Genomic DNA, 25,720 nt, shown 5'->3' with positions numbered 1-25,720 from the left:
CATTGCCTGGAAGTCGTGGAAAGGGGTATGAGACTGGGGCTTGGAGGAGTGGCTTCTTGGGAAAGTCAACGCTTATGTGCAGTGTGGGGCTTCCAGTGGAAGGGGGAGAGGTTTGGTAGGACCTGGGGAGCTTGGAAGCTCAAACTTTCTTGACCCCCATCTTCCCCTCTCTCTCCCTCCGCCCCTGCCCTGTGCTCCTCCGCCCCCCCCCCCCCCCAGCCGTTCTGGGGCCCGCGTTGTGAGCGGATGGCGCGCTCCTGCCGGGAGCTGCAGTGCCCAGTGGGTGTCTTGTGCCAGCAGACAGTCCGTGGGCCGCGCTGCGCCTGCCCCCTGGGGCTGTCAGGGCCTACCTGCCGCAGCTTCCAGGAGCTGCCTCCGGGGGCCACCAACGCCAGCTGCGTGGTCTCCCCCTGCCTCCACGGGAGCTCTTGCATCCCGGAACGGTCCGCTCCCTTCTTCCGCTGCGCGTGCGCTCCGGGCTGGGCCGGGCCCCGCTGCGAGGTGCCCGCGGCGCCGGAGGCCCCCGAGGAGCCGCAATGCCCGAGTGCCGCCTGCGAGGCCAAGAGCGGGGACAAGCACTGCGACCGCGAGTGCAACAGCCCTGGCTGTGGCTGGGATGGTGGCGACTGCTCCCTGAGCGTGGGCGACCCCTGGCGGCAGTGCGCAGCGCTGCAGTGCTGGCGCCTCTTCAACAACAGCCGCTGTGACCCTGCCTGCAGCTCCCCTGCCTGCCTCTACGACAACTTTGACTGCCAGGCTGGAGGCCGCGAGCGCACCTGCAAGTGAGCCCCTCTGTCTGTTCATGGACCCCATCTCTGTCCATCTACCCATCCATCCATTCACCCCAGTCTGTGTCTTGTCCGTCCATGTGCCACATCTCACCACCCATGGGTCCTGCCTCTCTATCTGCCCGTTCATTTGCCTTGGTTTACCTGTGTCAGTCCATTCTTAGACTGTTTGTTGGGCTGTTCATTCATTTGCCCTGTCTGGTTGTTCGTGTACCCTGTCCTGCCCAGCTGAGTGCCACTTCTCTCGTTCCATCCATGTCCCTGTGCCCTCTCTGTCCATCCTTGTGCCCTGCCTGTCCCAGTGTTCCCATCTATCTGTCCATCCATGTACCCCTTCTCTCTCTTTTTCTATCTGCCTCTGCATTCCATCTTTCTTTCCCTGTGCCCTGTTTGTCCATCTTGCTGTCCATTCATGAATTCCTTTCTTGCCTCTGAATGCCAACCTGTATGTTGCCCATCCTTGGATCTCATCTGTGCATGTTTGTATGCCAGTCTGCCAGTCTGTCTGTCCATGTGCCCCATATATCTGTTCATTTGGCCATCTTTGTGTCCCCTCGTTCATTTATGTCCCCTCATCTGTCCTTCTGTCCCTCCATGTACCCCTTTTGCCCCTCTATATGGCCATACAGCTGTCCCTGACCTTTCCTGTCTATCCTGCCCGTCTCTGTTTCTATTCATGCCCCCATCTGTCTGTCCCATGCATTCCATCTGTCCATTCTGTGCTCTGCCCCTTCTGTTCCACTGTGTCCCTCTATCTGCCTGGAACCTTCCTCTCGCCTTTATCTCCCTAACCGTATCCCCCTCACTTTCCCCTCACTCACTCTTCTCCACCCACCCTGGCCTCTCTGCCAATTCTCCAATACCCCCAGCTTGGTCCCACCTCAGGGCCTTCATACTGGCTGTTCCCTCTCCATGGAATACTCTTCCCTCAGGAAGCCACATAGCTCCTCCCCCACCTCCTTCAAGTCTTTGCTCAAACAGCGGCACCTTCTTAGTGATCTCCTCTCTGGCCACTCCCAGCACTTTCCCTGCTTTACTTTTTTCCTTAGCATTTAATTTTACAAAGCATTCTGTGTGTGTGTGTGTGTGTGTTTACATTTAGCTTTTACTGCTGTGTAAATGAAATGCTGTTATATTCTCTCATTTGTCTCCTTTAACATCTCTCCCCAACCACTGGAATACCAGTTTTACTTGTTCAAGGATTTGTGCCTGGGCATATCCTGGGTGCCTACAGCAGTGCTCAGCACCTATCAGGTGTTATCAATAGTGATTTTTTAAATTTAATTTACTTTTATTGTTGAAAGTATTACAGATGTCCCCCCTTTTCCCCATTGACCCTCAATAGTGATTTCTTAATAGTTGCTGAGCGAATAGCTGAATTTTCAGAAAGCCTGGCATATTCAGGCACGTTCTAGTCCTCTGTGCCTGCTGTCTAGTCCTCTGATCCCCTTCTGCCTTCGGAGTTGAGGTGCTCTGTGTACACGGGGTTGGAGGCTCCCTGACCGTGCCCCCTCTCTGCCCCCAGTCCGGTCTATGAGAAGTACTGCGCAGACCACTTTGCAGATGGCCGGTGCGACCAGGGCTGCAACACGGAGGAGTGCGGCTGGGACGGGCTAGACTGCGCAAGGGAGGTGCCGGCCCTGCTGGCCCGGGGCATGCTGGTGCTCACCGTGCTGCTGCCCCCCGAGGAGCTACTGCACTCCAGCGCCGACTTCCTGCAGCGGCTCAGCGCCATCCTGCGCACTTCACTGCGCTTCCGCCTGGACGAGCGCGGCCAGGCCATGGTCTTCCCTTACCACCGACAGGACCCTGGCTCTGAAGTCCTGAACTTGCGGGAGCTGGCCCCTGAGGTGATTGGGTGAGTGGCTCCACCCCGGAGAGCTGTGGGGGCTGCGTAGGCTGAGTGGGGAATGGCAGGGGGCACGGTGGATGAGATCTGGTGTGATTCACTGCCCTTAACATCTTGGGGAGCCTTCTTGGCAATAAGTCCAGCACGTCTCCACCTTGACAGCATTGATATTTGGGGCAGGATCATTCTTTGCTGTAGGGCAGTCCTGTGCGCTATAGGATGTTAAGCAGCATCCCTGGCTTCTACCCACTAGATACAAGTAGCAGCCCACCCCCAAGATATGGGCAAGGGTCACTTGGGGAGCAGAATTGCTCCTGGTTATAGACCTACCTCCTTCTGGAGAGGCAGGAGTACAACAGAGTAGTTAAGAACATGTGTCATTTTTTTTAGAAATGAAAAACATAGAACTCTCCTGTTGATGATCTTGTCTGCCAGGCCAGACAGTGTCAGAGGGAAGTGTGGCCTGGGAGCAGGGTGGGGCCCTAACATAAAGGAAGGGCGGGTTTTAGAGATGGGGGCTGGCGCTCTGACTGGATGCAGTTGGACTAGGGGAGATGGAAGAGGGTGGCTGATATGCTAGTCCCTGGTTGGGGTGACCCAGTGTCTGGAGGGTCTCATCAAACTGAGGACACAGGGTGAAAAATAGGGTTGCTTTGGGGCTTGTAGAATCTGAGGAGTCTGGAGACCCCCAGAAGGCAGCCGGCTGAAGACAGAGATAAGAAAGACAAAAGGGGTGTTGACAATCATTGAAGTCATGAGAGGGACTCAAAGAAATGGGGAGAGAGGTAAGGACAGAAGAATGATCTGGGGACACTAAGACCTAAGGATTAGTTGAGGGAAATTAGCTCAGAAAAGCATTACCAAGCAAAGGCTCGCTGCCTGACGTGCGTAGAACCAATACTATGGTGTCGGCTTATGAGAAAAGAACTTTTATTTACGAATTTGGCTGGCAAGGAGACAAGAGGCAAGGCTCAAATCTGTCTCCCTGATCCAGGGTTTGGGCAAGATTTAAGGGGTTTCAGCACCAGATCTTCATAGACAACAGACCCTTCACTTTTTTTTTTTTTTTTTGCATTTGGGCACTGATGACATATTTGGACCTGCAATCAGAAACCCTTTCCTAAGATGTAAAAAATGTTTGAGAGTGTATGAAGGGCAGACCCTTCACTTCTTAAAGTGTTCCAGCATTTAGGTTCTGGTTATGTTCTGGTCCTTTGGTTCTGTGGGGAGAACAGTTGAGGATTCATAAGTGTTACTCGCGAGTGGTGTATCCAAGGTTTTTTGTTGTTGTTGTTGTTAATCCTCACCTGAGGATATTTTTTCCATTTATTTTAGAGAGAGAAAAGGAGGGAGGGAGGGGGAGAGAAAAGGGTGGGAAGAGAGAAAGACAGAGAAACATCGATGAGAGGGACACGTGTTGATTGGTTGCCTCCTGAATGAGCCTTGACTGGGGCCAGGAATGGAACCTGCACCCCTTGACCAGGAATCAAACCTGTCACCCTTTGGTGCACAGACCAATGCTCTAACCACTGAGCCACACTGGCCAGGGCTATCCAAGGTTTAAACTTTGGTTCCAGGATCTTGTTAGAAACAGGGTAGGACCAGTTTGATCTGGTTCTGTGGTTACAAGAGGAAAAGGGGCAGCTAGAGAAATAGGAAGAGATCAGGGTATGGGGTATTCGGGATCCCAAGGAAAGAGAGATTTGGAGGGTTCGAGTTCCTGGAAGCAGAGCCTGAGATGGGGATTCAGATGTATGTGCCCTATGGAAGGGGTGCTCTCAGGAGAGAGGGATGAGGGAAGCAGGGTGGAGCAGGGGAAAAACTGAGGCAGGAGGTAGTCTCAGCCAGTATCTAGCTTCAGCCTGGTTCCTTGGAGTGCTCTGGAGCATGAGTAGCACCTCAGTGTCAGTCCACCTTGAGACAGAGGGCTAGCTTTTGTATATCCCTCATTAGTCGGTCATTGGCTGACGGCATCCCTAAGGGGTATCACCTCTCAAGAAAGAGGGTTCCCACCTTGCCGGGGCCAGTTCTCCAGAGAAGAGGAGGTTTCTGCTGTTAGAAGCCAGTGCTCATAGCAGTCGGAGACGGATACAGCAATCTGATAAGGGAGATTTGGGCATGTTGCCAACAGCAGCCATGGAGAGATGTTGACATGAAAACAGTTCCCATTGGAGCCATGGCCTGAGGGACACTGGTGGCCACAGCAAGACTGGTTTGGGGAGTGTGGTGGGATTGGATGCTAGATGGGGGCAGGTGGGCCATGGGTACATGGTGAGTGGACACAGCTCTTCGGAGCCTGGCATTGGGGGGGGGATGGGGCTTGGTGAGAGGCTGGCATTAGGTGTCCAATTGAGCCAGCCTGTCCCTTCCTTGTGTCCCCACAGCTCAGTGGTGATGCTGGAGATTGACAACCGGCTGTGCCTGCAGTTGCCTGAGAATGACCACTGCTTCCCCGATGCCCAGAGTGCGGCTGACTACCTGGGAGCACTGTCAGCGGTGGAGAGCCTGGACTTCCCATACCCACTGTGGGCTGTGCGGGGTGAGCCCGGATGGTGGGCGACCAGGGTGGAATCGGGGCTCCCACGGTGGGGTCCAGGCCGTGGTTGAAGTCCTTCATGTCCTGCCTGCAGGAGAGCCGCTGGAGCCACTAGAGCCGCTGGAGCCTAGTGTGCCGCTTTTGCCGCTGCTGGCTGCCAGTGCGGTCTTCCTGCTGGTCATCCTTGTCCTGGTGGTCATGGTGGCCCGGCGCAAGCGTGAGCACAGCACCCTCTGGTTCCCTGAGGGCTTCGCGCTGCACAAGGACGTGGCCACTGGCCACAAGGGCCGGCGGGAGCCTGTGGGCCAAGATGCGCTGGGCATGAAGTGAGGACCCTGCCCTCTCCCTGTCCCTGACTTTAGGGGCCTGTGAACCCTTGAGTTCACCTTAACCTGACTCTGACCCCAATTGGACCCTAACTTCAGACTCCAGCCTGGACCCCAGTGTTTCTCCCCATGACCATTGACTCTGTGATCCCTTGGGGATCACCCCTGATTCATGATCCCTGATTCCATTTCCTATGTCCCAGTTTCTCTAACTCAAATTCTATCCTGACCCTGCCTGGACCCCACCCCGACCCTGGCCTCTCAGATTTCACCCTGATACTCAGAATTCATTCCCACATGACTGCTGACTCCATGACCTCTGTCGGTATCCCAACACTTCCCTGACCCTTGAGCCTCTCTTCTGTGACCCCCAATGTCACCTCTGGCTCTAACCCACCCTGACCTTTGACCTCCTCTCTGATCCCCTTTTCATCCCAACTCATTGTCCATTCCCTATGACCTTCAATCCTGGCCTTGACCCTAGGTTTCACCTTCTCCAACTCCTTGATCTGTCTCTCAAGACCCCAACCCCACCCTGGCTTAACCCCTGAATTTACCCCTCATCTTTGACCCCATGACCCCCTGACCCCTCTCCACAACCTCCTCATCTTGGCTACATCTCTTACCTGTTATGAAGTCAACTCGATGCTGTGATGACATCATCCTCTCTAACTCCTGTTGTATGCCTATGACCCTCACCTATTCCACAGCTCACTGCTCTTACCCCTGACCCCACTCCTGTCTTCTTCCACAGTTCTATGTTAAGGCCCTGTCTGTCACTCATTATAACCCCTGACTGTATCCCCTGTGACCTTGACCCTATCCTGCAACCTCTCATTGGACCCTGTGTCTAGACCCTGCCCCCTGTTCCTACTGATCTACCCCAACTCCAGACCCAGACCTCACCTCTAGGACCTCTGCTATGACCCCACCCCAGATTCTTCCAGGTCACATGTCTCTATTGTCCCCTCTACCCACTCCTCTACCCATTGTCTCCACAGGAACATGGCCAAGGGCGAGAGTCTGATGGGGGAGGTGGCAACAGACTGGATGGACACAGAGTGCCCAGAGGCCAAGCGACTGAAGGTTGTGCTCCCTCTTTTGACCCTTGCTTTCAGGGTCTTGGGTGGGTCCCCAAAGGTTAGTAGGAGGGCTTAGAGGAAGTCACCTGGATCCTTAAGCTCAGGTCTAGCTTGATCGGGCTCTGTGTTTGGTGCCCAAAGGCTCTTAAGTGCCCTGGCAGACTGGTTAAGAATATTCTGTCTTGCTTCCATCACATCACTCATGCCTTTTGGACCATGAGTGAAATTTATCAAGCTCCTGCTAGGGGCCCAGTTGCTATGTTCATGAAGGTACATAGATACATTTGTGTGTGACTGTTTGGTTCCTATACCTCATGATCATATTCCTGTTCCCAGATTAATACTGATCCTTGAAGGACCCCCTAGCCCCTCATTTCTTTTATCAATGATTTTTAGTTTCCAGAATTTAAGTTTTGCATTTTTTCTGTGAAATTTAATTCTAAGTATTTTATTCTTGATGTTGTCAGTAGAATTGTCCTCGTAATCTTGTTTTCGGTGTGTTCGTGTCCAATGTATAGACAGGTGTGTGCTGACAGTTGCTATGCTCTATGTCTCTTCCTTGATTACCTACCTTGGGTTCCAAGCCCTTCCCCCCTACAATTTGGATTGAAATTCCAGTTTTTTTCTCTAATTCATTCACTGAGCTCCAGTATGTCAATTTCCTGTTTCCTTATGTAGAAAATGGGGGGGCTGTGTGTGCATCTCCGTGAGAGAAACCCAGACCGTCCCTCTGTCTCTCCCAACTCCTTGTGAAAACCTGAGCCCTTGTGCCTCCAGGTAGAGGAGCCTGGTGTGGGGGCTGAGGATGCTGTGGATTGCCGCCAGTGGACTCAACACCACCTAGTTGCTGCTGACATCCGCGTGGCACCAGCTATGGCCTTGACACCTCCGCAGGGCGACGTGGATGCTGATGGCATGGATGTCAATGTGCGTGGCCCAGGTCAGTGATGGCACCCTCTCTCCCCCTCTCCTACTTGTGAGAGTTTTTGTCTTAGTCTGTGTTCTTGGGAGAACTAGGTGTGTCTGGGTGTTTGTCTGTGGCACTATGTGTCAATCAGGGCTCTTGATTGTAAGTGATAATAGCCCAACTCATACTAGCTTAAGTAAAATAAGGGACTTACTGACTCTTGTAACTGGAAGCATCATGTACATTTGAATCCAGGACTTACCATCCCTTGGCTCCAGCCCAGGCAAGCTTTTACTAGGGATACCATGGCCATAGGCAGGACCAGCCTTATAAAACCTTTTCCCATTTGCACTAGAAAAAGTCCCAGAATGAGTTCTGATTGGACAGGTTAGGGTCACATGCCCATCCCTGAACTAATCAGTGTGGCCTGGGGCCTGGAATACACAGAGTGACTAAGCCTGGGCCATATGCCTGTCCCTAAGGGAGGAGTTTGACTCTAACCAGAGCTTGAGGATGGAGAAGGGGGTACAAGTGTCTCGCTAAGGAAACCAGGCCAAATGCTCACACAGAGTGCTGCTTACCATGTTATCTGGATCCTGTTGGATCCATCTTTGCCATATTTTAGGGTATTCTTCCCCTAGCGCTGTTTTGCTTCAAAAGGCTTGCATCTTTTGAAGTCCCTCAGGGATTTTATGTCCCTGGGGGCACTCATAACCTGTGAGTGTGGGTATTTGAAAAGCACAGCTCCTTTGCCTCTAGCTGGATTATAACTACAGGTACAACTCAGCCTCCAGACTCCCCCTTTGGGAACAGGCTGAAATAACCTCCTGGGAATTTGTCTGAGGTGCATGTTTGTTTGTCTTCTTCCCTCCTTGTCCTTTTCCCCTTTCTGCCTAGGAGCCCCTCTGGGGCAAACAAGATGCTCATGAATCCTCACCCTGGGATGGCTTCTGGGGCACCTGACACAGACACGTGTGTGCATGTGCATGCAGATGTGCTGCCATGTGTCCCACTGCTTCCCAGTACAGTGCCCTCAATAGGATTCCCTGGAAAGGCCCCATATCCACCTTCCTGTGACACATTCCCGTTCCCTGCAGATGGCTTCACCCCGCTCATGCTGGCCTCCTTCTGCGGGGGAGCCCTGGAGCCAGTGCCAGCTGAGGAGGACGAGGCAGAAGACACATCAGCCAGCATCATCTCCGATCTGATTTGCCAGGGGGCCCAGCTCGGGGCGCGGACTGACCGCACGGGTGAGACGGCCCTGCACCTGGCCGCCCGCTATGCCCGCGCTGATGCGGCCAAGCGGCTGCTGGATGCCGGAGCAGACACCAATGCCCAAGACCACTCGGGCCGTACCCCGCTGCACACGGCTGTCACTGCCGATGCCCAGGGCGTCTTCCAGGTGAGATGGGCCTGCCTCTTTGGCCATGAGAGCTGGGACAGGCATCACACTGATCTGAGTTTGAGCCCCAGTTCTGTCTTTCAGAGCTCATTTTTTTCATTTGTAAAATGGGGATATATGGGAGTACAGTTTCTGGCAAGTAGCTGCTTCCTGAATCTCACTGATTCCAGGGGATGTGAAGATTGGGGACCTCAGAGGGCTTAGAGGTACGCCTGGTTCCCCTGTTCCTGCCATGACTCCCTCTGCTGTACCCTTTCTCCCCTAGATTCTCATTCGGAACCGCTCTACAGACCTGGATGCCCGCATGGCAGATGGATCGACAGCATTGATCCTGGCGGCCCGCCTGGCGGTGGAGGGCATGGTGGAAGAGCTCATTGCCAGCCATGCTGATGTCAATGCTGTGGATGAACTTGGTAGGCTGGTGGGTGGTGGGGGCTGAGAGGGTGTCACATGGACCCTGACTGTCTTGTTGGTGTGAACTCTCACTCACATTGCTACTCAATCACTGAAGGTCCTTTACACATAACAGGGCTGCAACATGCACTTACACTCTCATGCATTTTTTTTTTTAAATCTTCACCAGAGGATATTTTTTTCATTGCTTTTCAGAGAGAATGGGAGGGGGGCAGGGGGAGAGAGAGAGAGGAACATCGATGTCAGAGAGACACATTGATTGGTTTCTTCCTGCAATCACCCTGACCGGGGCCGGGGCTTGAGCCTGCAGTCGAGGTACATACCCATGGCTGGAATCGAACCTGGGACCCTTCAGTCCACAGGCTGACGCTCTAACCACTGAGCAAAACTGGCTAGGGCTCTCATGCATTTTTTTTTATGCGTCCACTAGCTTATCGCACACATCAGTGATTTAGAAAAAGGCACCCTTCCCCAAGGTACTCTATTTCTACCTGCTTTGTTAGAAGTACTTACTGCTGCCATCTGCTGGAAAGCTGGTATAATAAATTGGTAAACAGACTCAATTATACGAGGTGGCCTCTCCCTCCCTGGAGGTGGCTTGATTGCAGAGTTCTGGAGATTCACAACCTGCCCTCATGTCCAGAGGATCTCACACAGTAGATACACTCAGATGCTGACAAACATCCTTTGGAGTAGGTGTTCTCAACTTTTGGAGGTGTTCTCAACCTACCAGTGACATTTGGGATTGGATCATCTTTGGTGGTAGTGGCCATCCTGTGCATTGCACGGTGTTAAGCAGCGCCCCTGGCCTTGAACTGTTAGATGCTAGTAGCACCCTACCTCCCAGTTGTGACAACCAAAAATGTCCCCCAACATTGCTTAATGCCTCTGTGGGTGGTGGGGGTATCACTCCTGGTTGAAAAATATGGCTCTAGAGGAGCACTGTCCAACAGAACTTTCTGTGATGATGGAAATATTCTGATTGTGCTGTCCAGTATGGTAATCACTGGCAACATGTGGCGTCTATTGAGCGTTTGTAATGTTGCTGGGTTGAGGAGAACAAAATGTTTTATTTCATTTAATGTTTTAACCTTTGCTTTGCCTGCTTTAAAAAACTTTACTTAGATATAATTCACTCAAAGTATAAAATCCAAGGGCATCTAGTATAATCCCATAGTTGTGCAAATATCCTCACAATAAATTTTAGAATACTTCTATCACTTAAAAAAAAAACCCCTGCCCTAGCCAGTTTGGCTCAGTGGTTACAGCACTGGCCTGCGGACTGAAGGGTGCTGGGTTCGATTTTGGCCAAGCACATATACCTCGGTTGCAGGCTCAATCCGCGGACCGGGGCATGTGCAGGAGGCAACTAACCCGTGTCTCTCTCTCTCTCTCTCTGAAAAGCAATGGAAAAATATCCTCAAATGAGGATTAAAAAAAAAGAAAGAAACTCTTAGCCATCACCTCACCCCCATTTCCCCTGCTCTAGGCAACCACTAATGTACTTCCTGCCTCTATGGATATGCCTATTCTGGATAGTCACATGAATGGAGCTGGACAATAGGTGGTCTTTTTGACTGGCTTCTTTCATTTAGCATGTTTTCAAGGTTCACGAATGTTGTAGTGTATCAGTATTGCTTTTTTATTACCAAATAATATTTTATTGTATGAATATGCCACATTTTTTTATTCATTCATCCATTGGTGGACATTTGGGTTGTTTCTTCTTTTTGGCTATTATGAGTAATGCTGCTATGAACATTCGTGTACAGGTTTTTGTGTGGACATATCTTTTGATTTTTCTTAGGTAGATACCTAGGAGCAGAATTGCTGGGTCACATGGTAACTATCTTTAACCTTTGGAGGATCTGCCAGACTGTTTTCTACAGTGGCTGCCCCATTTTTCACTTCCACCAACAGTGTATGAGGGTTCCAATATGTCCACATCCTTGCCAACACTTTTTATTATCTGTCTTTTTGTTTATAGTGGGTGTGAATTGGTATCTCACTGTGGTTTTGATTTTCATTTTCCCAATGGCTAATGATGTTGAGCATCTTTTATGTGCTTTTTGGCCATTTGTATGTCTTCTTTTGCAAAATGTCTATTCAGATGTTTTGCCCATTTTTAATTGGGCTATTTGTCTTTCTATTATTTAGTCATGAAGGTTCCTTATATATTCTAGGTATGTCTCTTATCGGATATATGATTTATAAATATTTCTCCCAATTTGTAGGTTTTCTTTTCACTTCCTTTAAAAAAGTTTTGTAAATTTATTGATTTTTTTGAGAGAGGGAGGGAGGGAGAGAGAGAGAGAATGATTTGTCATTCCACTTATTTATGCATTCATTGGTTGATTCTTATATATGCCCTGACTGGGAATAGAACCTGCAACCTTGGTATATTAGGATGACACTAACCAACTGAACTACCTGGTGAGGGCCTTACTTTCTTGATGTTGTCCTCCCAAGCACAAAAGTTTTAATTTTGATGATGTCCAGTTTATCTATTTTAAAAAATATATAGATCTTTATATATATATAAAGGGAGGGTGAGGGAGGGAGAGAGATAGAAATATCAGTGATGAGAGAGTCATTGATTGGCTGCCTCCTGCACTCAAGCCTGCAACGAGGGCGAGTGCCCTGACGGGGATTGAACCTTGATCTCCTGGATCATAGGTTGATGCTCAACTGCTGAGTCATGCTGGCCGGGCAGTTTATCTATTTTTGTTGTTGTATTATTGCTTCTGTTTTTGGTGTTATATCTAAGAATCTTTGTCTAATTCAAGATCAAAAAGATTTTCTCCTATGTTTTTTTCTAAATGTTTTATAGTTTCAGCTTTTATATTTAGGTCTTTGATATCATTTTGAGTTATTTTCTGTATATAGCGTGAGGTAGGAAGTCCAACTTTATTCTTTTGCATATGGAGATCTAGTTGTTCCAGCTCCATTTGTTGAGAAAGCTATTCTTTCCCCATTGAATGGTCTTGATACCTATTTTATTTAATTTTAGTTAATTTAAATCTGAAGAGGCACATGCGAATGGTGGCAACTGCATTGGACAGCACACCTCTAGGTACAAACAAGTGAGGGCTGCATAGTTCTCTCTGTATATAGAGAGTCACATGTACAGGTGTGCACACACATGTACAGTGTCTCCCTTGGACAGAAAGTCATTTTATGGATCTGTACACACACATGGACCCAAACACAGATGCTCAGATACTCATGGCAGGTTTGCTCTTTCCTGCCAGGCCATATTCTGGCCATTTCCTGCCTCTCCTCCTTGCGGGCCAGGACATGAGCCTGATTCTGACCCTGACCTCTCCTGACTCCCCCAGGGAAATCAGCCTTACACTGGGCTGCAGCTGTCAACAACGTGGAGGCCACCTTGGCTCTGCTCAAAAATGGAGCCAATAAGGACATGCAGGATAGCAAGGTGAGCCCCAGCCCTTGGTCCACCTGGGGGTCAGCCCTGGCACAGACCTCCCCTTACCAGGTAGCAGAGAGTGGGGTAGGCTAGTGGGAGCATTCACCCAGCCTGCAGCCAGCTTTTAGGGTTGGGACTTGGGCCCAAGAGGCTCCAGCAACAGATCAGAGGAGGAAGTGTGTGGCAGTTGCCATGTGACCTTGGGAAAGTTACTTAATTCCTCTGAATCTCAGTGTTCTCATCTGTGAAATGGAAAAGCAACAGTACCTTTCTCATTGCCTCTTCCTAGGATTCAGTGAGGTAATGTGCTAAGTGGAACCTCAGTAAAAGGTAACTTTATGATCTTTGTTTAAAGAGCCTTGCAAGGTGGTGTTACTCTACTCATTTCACAGATAAGAGTGAGACTCAGAGTGGTAGAGGGTGAATTCTGTCCTTATTTAAATTTTCCATATTTTATTCGTTATGGACATTTTTTTGCATTAATTTAAATTATTTTTTAAAAATATTGCATTAAAATATTTATTTTGATGACTGAGAGTTCTGATGCCCCTTTAAATTTTGTGCCTAAGGTGAGTGCCTCACTCTCCTCACCCTGTTCCTGGCTCTGGGGCCTGGCACTTAGTAGGTGCTCCGTGAATATGGTTTAAACAGAAGAACTTGCCTAGGTTCCCCCATCAGAGCTGGGAGTTGAACACAGGTGTGCCAGGCTGGAGAGTATGAACTCTTAGCTCTTAGGTTCCACCAGAGGATGGGGGCCCTGGTGTTGTCCAGGAGTTCATCCTGGCCCTTGTGACCCTGACATCTTACCGGTTCTGGGCTCCCCCTAGGAGGAGACTCCACTGTTCCTGGCTGCCCGGGAGGGCAGCTATGAGGCTGCCAAGCTCCTGCTGGATCACTTTGCCAACCGGGAGATCACTGACCATCTGGACAGGCTGCCACGTGATGTGGCCCAGGAGAGGCTGCACCAGGACATTGTGCGCTTGCTGGACCAGCCCAGTGGGCCTCGCAGTCCCCCGGGCTCCCATGGCCTGGGGCCCCTGCTCTGCCCGCCTGGGGCCTTCCTCCCTGGCCTCAAGGCAGCACAGTCCGGGGGCAAGAAGAGCCGAAGGCCACCAGGGAAATCAGGGTTGGGACCACAGGGCACCCGGGGCCGGGGCAAGAAGTTGACTCTGGCCTGCCCGGGTCCCCTGGCTGAGAGCTCGGTCACATTGTCGCCTGTAGACTCTCTGGACTCCCCACGGCCCTTTGGTGGGCCCCCTGTATCCCCCGGAGGCTTCCCCCTTGAGGGGCCCTATGCAGGTGCCACCACCACGGCTGTGTCTCTGGCACAACTTGGTGGGGCGGGCAGGGCAGGTCTAGGGTGCCAGCCCCCCGGGGGCTGCGTGCTCAGCCTGGGCTTGCTGAACCCTGTGGCTGTTCCCCTTGACTGGGCCCGGCTGCCCCCACCTGCCCCGCCAGGTCCCTCGTTCCTGCTTCCGCTGGCACCAGGACCCCAGCTGCTGAACCCCGGGACCCCCATGTCTTCCCAGGAGCGGCCCCCGCCATATCTGGCGGCCCCAGGACATGGTGAGGAGTATCCAGTGCCCGGGGCCCACGGCAGCTCCCCCAAAGCTCGCTTTCTGCGGGTCCCCAGTGAGCATCCCTACCTGACCCCGTCCCCTGAGTCCCCTGAGCACTGGGCCAGCCCCTCGCCTCCCTCACTCTCAGACTGGTCCGACTCCACACCCAGCCCGGCCACTGCCACTGGGGCCACGGCCACGGCCGCTGGGACACTGCCTGCCCAGCCCCTCTCCCTGTCCGTCCCTGGGCCCCTAGTTCAGACCCAGACCCAGCTGGGGCCCCAGCCTGAAGTCACCCCCAAGAGGCAGGTGTTGGCTTGAGATGCTCCTCAGTTCTTGGATTTGAGGGGGCTGAAGAGACACCCCATCCTGATTCTCTTCTCTCTCCCCTCTTTCCTTTAATCTTTTTCATTCTCTTCTCTCTTTGTCAATCCTCCTGCGTCCTGTACCCCTGCAGTGTGACTGAGATAGGTCACCAGCCTAGGACTTCAGTCTTCCTTTATTTATAAGGGGTTCAGGCTGACCCCCACCCATGGGTCTTGTGATGAGTCTGGGACCTTCTCCTGTCCTCCCCTCCTCCTGCTCCCCAATTCTCCCTTCATTCCTTTCTTGCCTTCTCTGGTCTCTCTCACTCATACTCTGACACGAGTGGATTATTATTATTTTTTTTACATTTTGTATAGAAACAAATTCATTTAAACAAACTTATTATTATTATTTTTTACAAAAAAATATATATGGAGATGCTCCCTGCCCCCTGAAAACCCCCCAGTGCCCCCATGGGGCTGAGTCTGTGGGCCCATTTGGCCAAGCTGGATTCTGTGTACCGAGTACACAGGCATGACTGGGATCCTGTGTACCGAGTACATGACCCTGGTGTGTACCTGGGGTCCGGGGTTGGCAAGATGTGGGAGCTTACTCCCCACCCCACCTCCCTCACTTCACTGCATTCCAGATGGAACTTGTTCTATAGCTTTGCTGGGGGAAGGGCCCTTCTGCCTCAGAGAGCTCACCCCAGATTACACCCCCACCCTAGCACTTGGGCCACCTCCCTTTGGGAACTTGGGGGTGGGTGGTGGGAGCATGAGGACCAGGGGGAGACGTGCATTTCACTTCGTCTCCCTGTACATATGGGACTGCAAGATGGGAAGGAGCTGCCGGAATAGCGCCTCTCCTGGTCCTCCCCTGGCCTAGCCCCATGGCAGAATAGAAGTATTTTTAGGCTATTTTTGTAATATGGCTTCTGACCACAATCCCTGTGTAGCTAAATCCCCAGGCCTTGCATTGTACAGATCCCACCCCCCTTACCACCTAATAAAGGAATAGTTAACACTCCATTGGTCTGTGTCTACATAAGGTGGGGAGTGGGAGTGGTGGGTCTTCTGTCCCTCCAAGGCTACCTTGAGCTCCCATCTTGGGTTAAACCCACTTGGCTAGCCTGCCTACTCTGCTGCTTCCTCTTTTGGCAGATGACTCCACTGATTGGTTCAGGGGTCACCCGACTTAGGATGATTCAATCAGATTCACTTGAAAACCTTTAATGGAAATGCTAAGAAAGCCATCAGTTGGCGGAACTCTTAAGGTCACCAGCAGATTAAATATGGGTGGCCAGTGTGGAGCAATGGGTACTTCCGCAAACAGCAGAAGAATGGAGCTAATATGCAGGGAGGATCAGAAAAGGGTACGCAAATGGTTCTAGAGTTGGAAGGAGTTTTTTTATTTATTCATTGCCTTCTAAGTACCTGATGCTGGTTTTGCATGAAAGTCACCTCTACTTCATGCTTCCTTGGGGTCTGGAGACAATGCTGCACCCATGTAATAAATTCTATACATATACCAGCTGGGGTGGGTTTCTATGTCTTGCAACCAATTGTGCTCCAAGACAAGGTTGTGTCACACAGGGGTCCTCCAGGAAGACAGGATGGGATCATGTTCTTGAATCCCCTATCGCTTGGAGTGCTCTTGGTTGCATGTGACACAAAAATCAACTCAGCTGGCTTAAACAAACAAACAAAAATATTAATTCATGTAACTAAAAAGGACCAGCTTCAGGGGAGATTTGATCTAGTGACTCAAATGAGGCTGAATTTCTCTTCGTCTCTACAGATTTTTCTCTGGGCATCAGTGTCATCCTCAGGCTCCACGTGGTACCCAACCCAGCTTCTCTTTCCACCTGCACAGCTCTTAGCCCTCCCTCTGTGTTAACAAAATAGGTGCAAAGGTCATGGACCATATTGCACTTTCCAGGGAACTGAGAAACTTCTAGACTTGGGGTTGATTTTGTATTGACTCCAACTGGGTCATGTGCCCATCCTCTTATTGAGGGTTTTTCAGTGTTGCCACTATTGACATCTGTGGACAGATCATTCTTTACTATAGGGAGCTCTCCTGTGCATTGTAGGATGTTTAATGGCATCCCTGGCCCCCACCCACCAGATGCCCCTTCTCCATTGTGACAACCAAAAATGTCTACAGGCTTTGTCAATTGTCACCTGGTAGTGGTGGTTGGGGGGATTGCTTTTCATCACTGCTGCTCTACTCAATCACTATGGTAATGGGATATGGGATGTACTGATTTCTTAAAGCAATCAGTCTGTGTTCTGGAACTGGGGAGGGGTAAATTGAAGGCAATCAGGTTTGCAGAAGCAGGAATTCTGTGGAAGCAACTAATAAATATTCCATGCAACTTCCTGGAGGTTTCCAGTGGGAATGAACCCCCAGCTGCCACAGGGGTCAGTTGCCTGATAACATGTTCTATTAGTTCCTTTTCTCATTACTCCACTTACCTGCTTGTATTTTCTGGGGTCTCCTCCAAAATAAAGTTTTTTCTACTTAAATCCTTGTCTCAGGGTTTTCTGGAAGAACCCCAAATATGACAGGGGTTGCTGATATAGAGCAGGAGTTTGCAATGATGAGACTGTATTCGTGTCCAGTAATGAAATTTAATTCATGAGGTTAAATTTCTCAGCTAGAACTGTGTTCATTGCAGCACTATTCACATTGGCCAAAATATGGAAACAACCTAATGTCAGTCAATGGATGAACGGATAAAGAAGATGTGTGTATATCTTCTTTATGCTGGAGATGTGATATTCAGGAGGGTTAGGAGTTTGCCAGGAGGCTAAGAGGAGGGGAAAGGAAATAGCATGGGGAGGGGCAAAATGCTGTGATACAGCATGGAAATCTGAGGAAGGGTCAGCAATTTGGAATGGCTGAATCTATGCCTCGTTTCCTTATTGTTAATTTACTACACAGATGTATATGGAGCAATGGCTGGATTTGGAACTGGAGAAGGTACCAGGGGCCAGATCACAAGGGTCTTAAATGTGAAGATGGGGAATTTTAAACTTTGCTCTGAGGGCAATGGGGAGCCATGGAAGGTCCCTGAGTAGAAAGGGGACACAGCCAGAGCTCCTGTTCTGGTGGCCAGTGCAGAGGACAGACTAGAGGAAGGTGACATGACAAGCTTTTGCAACAGGTGGGAATGTTGCAGCTTGAGTTAGGGTGGGGCAGAGGGGATGGGGAACTTGAGGAGGAAGAGTAGAGAAGATTTGATGACGAATTAATTCTGGGGAGAACAAGGAGAGGGACTGAGGAGCTGTGGTTACTCTGAGAAGTTAAGCCCCGGGAACGTGTGTATAAGAACATCAAGCGATCCACTTCTTCCTTCTCTCCTTTGGGGCAGGGTTGGGCGCACATTTTCCTTGGGGTAGCAGCTTTGCCCAGCACAGGTGGGCACTGACGGGCCCTGGGGAGCTCTGATAAAGTGAGGAGTGCATTTGCGACAGCTGTCCACAAAAAGAAACCATAATTAGTCCTTTCCCATTTTTTGCCATGTGAGCCTGGGGGCCTGGGAAGTGGACCCCCGGGCCTCCAGTTTCCAGGAGGGAAAAAACCCATAGGGTGTCACCAGCCTGAGCCCTGGGGGGCTTGTTAGTGGCTGAGGGGCCCCTGGGATAGCAGCTCTAGGGACCCCCTGTATAACAGGACCCAGGTCTTCAGCCCCTCCCCTCTCAGGCTGCAAGCAGCAAGCGATGCAGGCAGGAAACTCCCTTGGCCATGGTAAGCATGAATTTGGGGCCTTTGCTGGGCTGGAGAAGACACCCAAGCTCACCCCCAGCTCATGTGTGGTCTGAGCACATGAGGTACCAAATGCACACATGTGTGCCCTGCAAGCAGCAGGCACACACATGCACACATGTGCCTGGAACTTCATAGCCCTAAATGCACACATAGTCCTATAGAGTCATTCAGCAGCGAGGGCTCAAAGGTGCTGGGGAAGGGGCTCCTGCTTTTGGTGGTGGGGGGGTGAGGGAGTTGTTCCTGAGGAGAAGAAAGGGGAAGAAGAAAAGGAAAGACTCCAGACCCGAACTCCACGTGTTCTTCATCCCTTAGCCTCACTGTGGAAGTGCCATTGGCCTGCCCCTGAGCTCAGTACCAACTACCTCCCGCTAACTCTCCCACCAGACAAGCAGCTGGCCTGGGGGTCTTTCCATAGGTGCAATTTTCATAGGTTCCAGGTATGCAAATAAGGAACTTTCTAGTCCTGTAACCTGACTTCATTTTGGCCAGACACTCTCACCTGTGACAATCTGGACACCTTGAGGCAAACTTCTCAGCTGTTGCAGCTTAAATTTCAGCCCCATTCAGGAAGTCCCTCTTCTTTCTCTCTGAGGTGGGTGCAGGGGCCTGCCACAGATGCCACCTCTATGGTGAAGGTGCACTGGGGCCTGGCTGTCCGTATGAGTCCACCAGGCTGGGTGTGTGTCTACCCCTGGCATTCTCTGAACTGAACAGAGTCCCCTCTGACTCCTGGCTGGATGGGTCTCACCCCACCCTCCTGTTGCAGCTCTGCCAACTCCCACTCCCTGCTCTTTCTCTCACACCCACATCTTAACCTGTCAGAAAATTCAGTGGGCTCCTCCTGCACAATTTGTCCATATTGTCCATCTCTTACCACCTCCATGGTCCAGCCCTCATCCTCCCCACTCATGTTCCCCAAACTCTGTTCTCCCACAGTGGCCAGAGGGCACCCAGGAACACCTGAGTTAGGTCATGTCCTTCTTCTGCTCAGAGTCCTGCATGGCTCCCACATGACTAGGTGTAGAAGCTGCAGTCCTCACTGTGAGCCCACAAGACCCTACAAAACATGCTCTCATCACCTCCCACCTCTCACTCCTTCTACCCCTCTCTTCCTCCTTGCTCTTCCTTTTCCAGGCACAGTCCAGCCTCAGGGCCTTTGCACCAGCTGTTGCCTCTATAGAGGACACTCTCTTCCTCCTAGTATCCTCTTGACTAATTTGCTCATTTCTTTCAAGTGTGAATTCAGGGCCTTTGCCTGGCTAGAGAAGCCACCTTGGCCCATCCCCAGCCCTAGGGATGAGATCAGAAAACAAGGGAGGGGAAACGAGAAATTCCAGAGTGACCGAACATTAAACCTCAACAAGCCCTTTCCTGACCATCCTACTTAAAATTGCTTGTCTTTCTCTGTAGCACTTATTGTCCAATACACAGTCTCATTTAGTTTTCACGTTCATGGATTATTGCCTGATTCACTTCTCTATAACTTCCTGCACCTCCAAGGCTGGGGGTCTCTGCCTGGTTAGTTTTTTGCTATGTTCTCAGCGCCCAGAGCAGCACCCAGCACAGAACAGATGCTCAGTGAATATGTGTAGAATGAAAAGCAAGCCTGCAAACTCGCAGCCCTTAAAGCACAGCCTCCAGAGACAGACTCCTGGCTTTGAATCCTGGTACCACAATGGTGAGAATGTGAGCAGATTATCCCACATGTGCTCCGCTTCCCCAGCAGTGCAAAGCCGAGAATGACAATCCTGTCTCTCCTTGAAAGGAGTCTGAGGCCAAAGGGTTTGTAGCACTGTTCAGGGCATCATCTGTGAGCTCACAGGATCGATCTCCACTTTCAGAGATGAGGCTTACAGGGCCAAAACCAGCTGCCCATGGTCACACTGCCCCGGTAAGTGAAGGCACCAACATTCAAATGCAGGCCTGTCTGATTCCAGAGCTCAGTCTTGTTGTCTTTGTAGGTTACAGAAGGGTTGTTTTGAGCACAGAATTTCTGCTCTATGTCATGGGATTTTTGTCAGGGAGTGACCTCCCTGTCCTTAGAGGCATGCAAGTAGAGGTTGAATAGTTGTGGTAGAAGAGACTCCTACACTGAGTGCATCTTTAAGATGCCCAAGAAAGTCTGATTTATTCCTGTAGGCCATTTCCAGGTCATTATGAAGGTATGTTTCTCAATGTGAGGAGTTAGAACATACTTCATTTAATTGTTTGTTAACTTTAAATATTCAGTCATATGGTATATGAGCCTTCATTTGAATTCCACAAATGTTGGGGGGGGGGGGGCAAGGTGGGCCAGGGTGTTCATTTTTTAAAAAATTAAAGTATAATTGACATATAACATTCTTGTGATGAGAACTTTTAAGATCTACTCTCTTAGCAACTTTAAAATATGCAACACAATATTATTAACTATAGTCACCATGCTGTATGTTATATCCCCAATACTTACTTAGAACTGGAAATTTTCATTTTCTTCTTAATGATTTGTAAGAACAAAACACTTTTTAGAATCACAACTTTTACTAGTTTGTGGTTTGCCCATAAGTTTATTTCAATTTAACAATGTTTCATGATATTTAGAAATTATATTTTTTGACATTCATATCCAATACTTTTTTCTCTGTGAAGTGTTCTAGGCAATTGAGTTTCTGTCATTCTCTCTATATAAGAGCTTTGATGTTCTCTCTGATATTGTTTAAAGTTTTTTTTTTAAATGTTAGCCCTATTCTGAAGTTAAAATTTAATTTTTGTATTTTATTTTTTTAAAAACATATCTTTATTGATTTCAGAGAGAGGAAGGGAGAGGGAAAGAGAGAGAAACATCAATGATGAGAGTCACTGATTGGCCTCCTCCTTCATGACCCCCGACTGGGGATTGAGCCCGCAACCCAGGCATGTGCCCCAACCAGGAATCGAACCACAATCTCATGGATCCTAGGTCGATGCTCAACTGCTGAGCCACGCCAGGCCGGGCAATTTAAAGATTTTTAAAAATATATATGATTTTTATTGATTTCAGAGAGAGGAAGGGAGAGGGAGAGAGAGAGAGAAACATCAATGATGAGAGAGTCATTGATCGGCTGCCTCCTGCACGCCCCTGACTGGGGATCGAGCCCGCAACCCGGGCATGTGCCCTGACCGGGAATCGAACCGCGATCTCTTGGTTCATGGGTCCACGCTCAACCACTGAGCCTAAAATGTTCACCACCTTGCTCTTTACAGAAGAAGTGTGCTCCTTTGTGCTTGATCAACATGGCTGCCTGCTGCCTGCTGCCAGCTGCCTGGTTTTCTTTCTTCCTGAAAAACATAGGCATCCCTCCCTCAGTGCTTATTTGCTTCTGTTAAGTTCTTTGATGGTCCTTGAATATCTCTGGACTTGACAAAGCACATCTTTTGTTGTTTTTCTCCATATATCTTCAGAATTAAAATCTAAAATTTATTTTTCCAGAATTAAACTTCCAAAACATTTAAATGACCATTGTCAGTTTTGGGCCCCATTGCTGTGGATGAGGATTTTTAGGGGCACAGCCATTTCCTCACCTTTTTCTCTTCTTATAAGGATCACTGGCTTGTAGAGTACCCCAAATGCCACTAGATGGTGAATAAATCAGGACTCTGCTCTCTACGAACCCCACCTTCTTCATCTGGGCACCTGGCTCAAGGTTGGTCACACAGGGGTGAGTGACAAGCCTGGCATCAGCCCAGCAGTCTCACCCAGGCCCAGCCACTTCCCTGGCCCCTGTACACCCTTCGAGCATCTATGCCCACAGTTTGCCATTTTGCTCTTTCTGTGAATGTCCCCTAGGTCATTTTGGTGACCCTGTGATGGTCTCCGGCTGACACAGCCCCTGTTTGTGGGGATGGTGGCTGACTTGGCTGCGTTGGTGTATTTGGGATCTCCAGGCTGAACTATGTTTATCTCTCAACCAATTAACTCTCGATAAGCAGGGAAAGATTACATTAGGACCATTTCCTTTAAAACAGAGTCTCATGTTCCAAACAAATGAAAAATACTCTCAAAAACATTTCAATACGGCTATATTTTTTCTGAGATGGAGAGTAATTGATTGTAACAATTCAGGATTCCTACTGAAGCCTCATCATTTGAATCAAAATGGTTAATTATTTCAGAGTTACTTTCCTTTTAAAGAATACATATGTGTCCATTAGGCACAGTGTCTAGGGCCAGGGCAATACTATTAAGGGGTCCCATGAAGGTATTAAAATTTCTTTTAAGATCAGAAGAAATAGTTTTAGGATTAAAGACTGTATTCATCTTTACACCAATGCACCCTTAAAGTATAAAAATTTTAAATTTTTATAAAATTGAAATAAATTTAGGTAATGACCAATGTTACGAGCTTTGCCTTTCTCAGGTATTTGGACTGTAGAGGTTGCTATAGGTTCTTGGCCCACATCCCCTCGGCTTTTATTATTTCCTTGAACTCTCTGTACATGTGGCAAGTTGGAAGTGCTGGGAGATTAATGTCTCCTGGTAGAAACTCTCAAGCAATGACAAACGAGAGGTTGATGGATAAACACCCAGTTTCCTCTTTGTCCCTCAGGGTTCCCTAGGTGGGATTAAATTCTAGTCGCCAGTGACAATTTCCTTGACAACGCGCCTTTTATTGTCTGTCTCCCTCCCCCACTCCACACATGTTTTGGAGGATGGCGGTCCAGATAAACTATTTGCTCCTGAATCCTTGCCTCAGGATCTGTTTCCAGGGGGCTCATATAAGGCACTGATGTTCTTACCATCTCTCCCTACCCCATATATAAGTATCTATTCCTTATAGGTTTCTGTGATTTTCTTTTCTTTTTTAAAAATGGAAATGTGTTTGACATATAGCATTGTGTAAGTTTAAGGTGTACAGCATGTTATTTGATACTTTCATATGCTGTGGTATGCTGTTATAGCAATAACTGGCACTCTGTCAGGTCACAAAATGATCGTCTCTTTTGTGTGGTGGGATAATTACGATCCAGTCTCTTAGCAAGTTAGATCACTATAATACAAGACTGTTGTCTACATTCGCTCTGCTGGGCCTTATTTATCTACTGGCTGCAAGCTTGTATCCTCAAACCTCACCTCTCCTTGTCCTCCACGCTCCAGCCCCTGGCAACCACCATTTTACTCTGTTTTTATGAGGTTAACTCTTTCAGAGTCCACATATGAGTGAGATCATATGGTATTTGTCTTTTTCTGTCTGACTCACTTCCCTTAGAATAGTACCCTTAAGGTCCACCCGTGTTGTTGCAAATGGCAGGATTTCAGTCTTTCTCATGGCTGAGTAATATTCCACCGTGTATCACCACACCTCCGTTATCCACTCATCTGTTGACAGGCACTTAGGTTGTTTCCAGATCTATGATTTTCTTGCTATTAAAGAGACGCTTGCTGGGTGGTATTTGGAAAACAAGTGACATCATTTCTTTTGTTTTCTTTTATGTATTTTCCATCATGATTTATCCCCCCTCTGCTCTCTTCCACCCCCACCCCCTGCCACTTGACATCATTTCTGAGCCTCTCTCTTCTTTTTTTGTAAACCAGTGATGCCTGGCAGACCCTTAGTAACTTGTTCTATCGCACTTACTCTGTCCTTTCTTCTCAGACTCCTAAAAAGCAGTGGGAAAATGTCACCTGGCTGGTGACAGAGTTTGTGCTGGTGGGTTTCTCCAACCACCCAGACCTGAGGGCCACCCTCTTCACGCTGTTCTTCCTCATGTACCTGGTCACCCTCGGTGGCAACGTCACCATCATCACCATTATCCATGCAGATCGGACCCTTCACACGCCCATGTACTGCTTCCTGGCGGCGCTGTCCCTCTCGGAGACCTGCTACACGCTGGTCACCATCCCTAACATGCTGGCTCACCTGCTGGCGGAGAGCCGCTCCATCTCCATCGCCGGCTGTCGGGCTCAGATGCTCCTCTTCCTGGGCCTGGGTTGCAGCCACTGCTTCCTGCTCACCCTGATGGGCTACGACCGCTACGTGGCCATCTGCTGTCCCCTGCGCTACTCGGTGATCATGAGACCCAGCGTGTGCCTCTGCCTGGGAGCCCTGGTCTTCGGCTGGGGCTTCTCAGTGGCCTTGATCGAGACCAGCATGATCTTCTCCTCGCCCTTCTGCGGCAGCAACCGCGTGGAGCACTTTTTCTGCGATATCGGCCCGGTCCTGAAGCTCAGCTGCGCCGCGAGCGCGGGCAGGGCCCTGGCCATCTTCTTCCTCAGCGTCCTGGTGGTGCTGGTCTCCTTCCTCCTCATTGTCCTCTCCTACGCCCTCATCGCGGCCGCGGTGGCCAGGATGCGGTCGGCGGCCGGGCGCCGCAAGGCCGCCTCCACCTGCGCCGCGCACCTCACCGTGGTCCTCGTGCACTTCGGCTGCGCCTCCATCGTCTACCTGCGCCCCGACTCGGGGGGGCACCCCGACCGGGACCGCCTGGTGGCTGTCTTCTACACGGTGGTCACGCCGCTGCTCAACCCCGTGGTGTACACTCTGCGCAACAAGGAGGTGAGGGTGGCGCTGAGGAGGACCCTGGCGCGAAGCCGCGGGGCTCGCAAGTGAGCGCTCGTCCTGCGTCCCCGCCCCGCATTTCCGCGGTCGCGCGCCCCGCCCGACGCTGCTTCCCCACCTGGAAAACGGGGGCCGCTCCCGGGAACTGAGCTGCAACAGCCTATTGAATGAGTGCCTGCGACCTTGCAGGACGCCCTAAAGGCTGCCTTTTCCTCCCGTCGCGATCGCCTTGGCTTTGGGGCCGGGGGGAGGGGCCGCGAGCCGCCTGCAGTGCAGCTTGGCCACCAGTGGGGGCGCCGCTGACCCGGCCCGGCCGCGACGGGCAGGGGAGGCAGGGACTCGGTCAGCGGTGAGCAGGGCCTCGGCCTGGGGCCAGCATCCCTTTATCTTGTCTCATCCGGAACTTTTCCTACTTTTTTGGGATGTGTGTGTGTGTGTGGCTGTTTGTCACCAACCCAAGGCTGCCTTTTTTAAAATTAAAAAAAAAAAAATCTCTTTATTGATTTCAGAGAGAGGAAAGGAGAGGGAGAGAGAGAGAGAGAGAAACATCAATGGTGAGAGAGTCATTGATCGGCTGCAGCCCGCAACCCGGGCATGTGCCCTGATCGGGAATCGAACCCCGATCACCTGGATCCTAGGTCGATGCTCAACCGCTGAGCCACGCCCGGCCGGGCCCAAGGCTGCCTTTATTTTTCCTGCAGGGTTGTGCCCCTAACTGCGGCTGTTTTCACGATTATCCTCGGCTCTCTTCCCTTTGGATCATTTATTCTTTTGGTGCATGACGGGAGAAAAGGAAAGAAGGGGGAATTTAAAACATTTTATTGTGGTAAGA

The 25,720-nt window shown here is 50.2% G+C and overlaps 3 protein-coding genes across 3 annotated transcripts in view; 2 read left to right on the top strand and 1 right to left on the bottom strand.

The window, feature by feature from the left end:
* The window catches only part of NOTCH3 (notch receptor 3), a 33,078-nt gene extending 17,453 nt beyond the window's left edge, over positions 1–15,625 (top strand). The window contains exons 24-33 of the mRNA XM_081136759.1: positions 220–782; positions 2,314–2,646; positions 5,022–5,176; positions 5,268–5,499; positions 6,501–6,585; positions 7,359–7,521; positions 8,586–8,890; positions 9,156–9,303; positions 12,643–12,740; positions 13,559–15,625. Of these exons, the coding sequence (XP_080992885.1) occupies positions 220–782; positions 2,314–2,646; positions 5,022–5,176; positions 5,268–5,499; positions 6,501–6,585; positions 7,359–7,521; positions 8,586–8,890; positions 9,156–9,303; positions 12,643–12,740; positions 13,559–14,611 (3,135 nt within the window). The 3' untranslated portion in view covers positions 14,612–15,625. The remainder of the gene's footprint in view (positions 1–219; positions 783–2,313; positions 2,647–5,021; positions 5,177–5,267; positions 5,500–6,500; positions 6,586–7,358; positions 7,522–8,585; positions 8,891–9,155; positions 9,304–12,642; positions 12,741–13,558) is intronic.
* LOC308556324 (olfactory receptor 1f45-like) overlaps positions 1–25,720 on the bottom strand; it is a gene marked incomplete at both ends in the record, with an annotated part of 504,663 nt that overhangs the window by 350,929 nt on the left and 128,014 nt on the right.
* Positions 23,920–24,939, top strand: LOC308555613 (olfactory receptor 10T2-like; the record flags this gene model as incomplete). Its single annotated transcript, XM_081134011.1, has 1 exon — positions 23,920–24,939. A coding segment is annotated over one exon (1,020 nt), but the record flags the coding sequence as incomplete, so codon positions are not given.

The sequence above is a fragment of the Miniopterus schreibersii genome, assembly GCF_964146895.1.
Source record: "Miniopterus schreibersii genome assembly, chromosome: 4".
NCBI lineage: Eukaryota > Metazoa > Chordata > Mammalia > Chiroptera > Miniopteridae > Miniopterus > Miniopterus schreibersii.
Note: the sequence above shows the minus strand (reverse complement) of the source record. Positions and strands in the feature narration are given on the sequence as shown.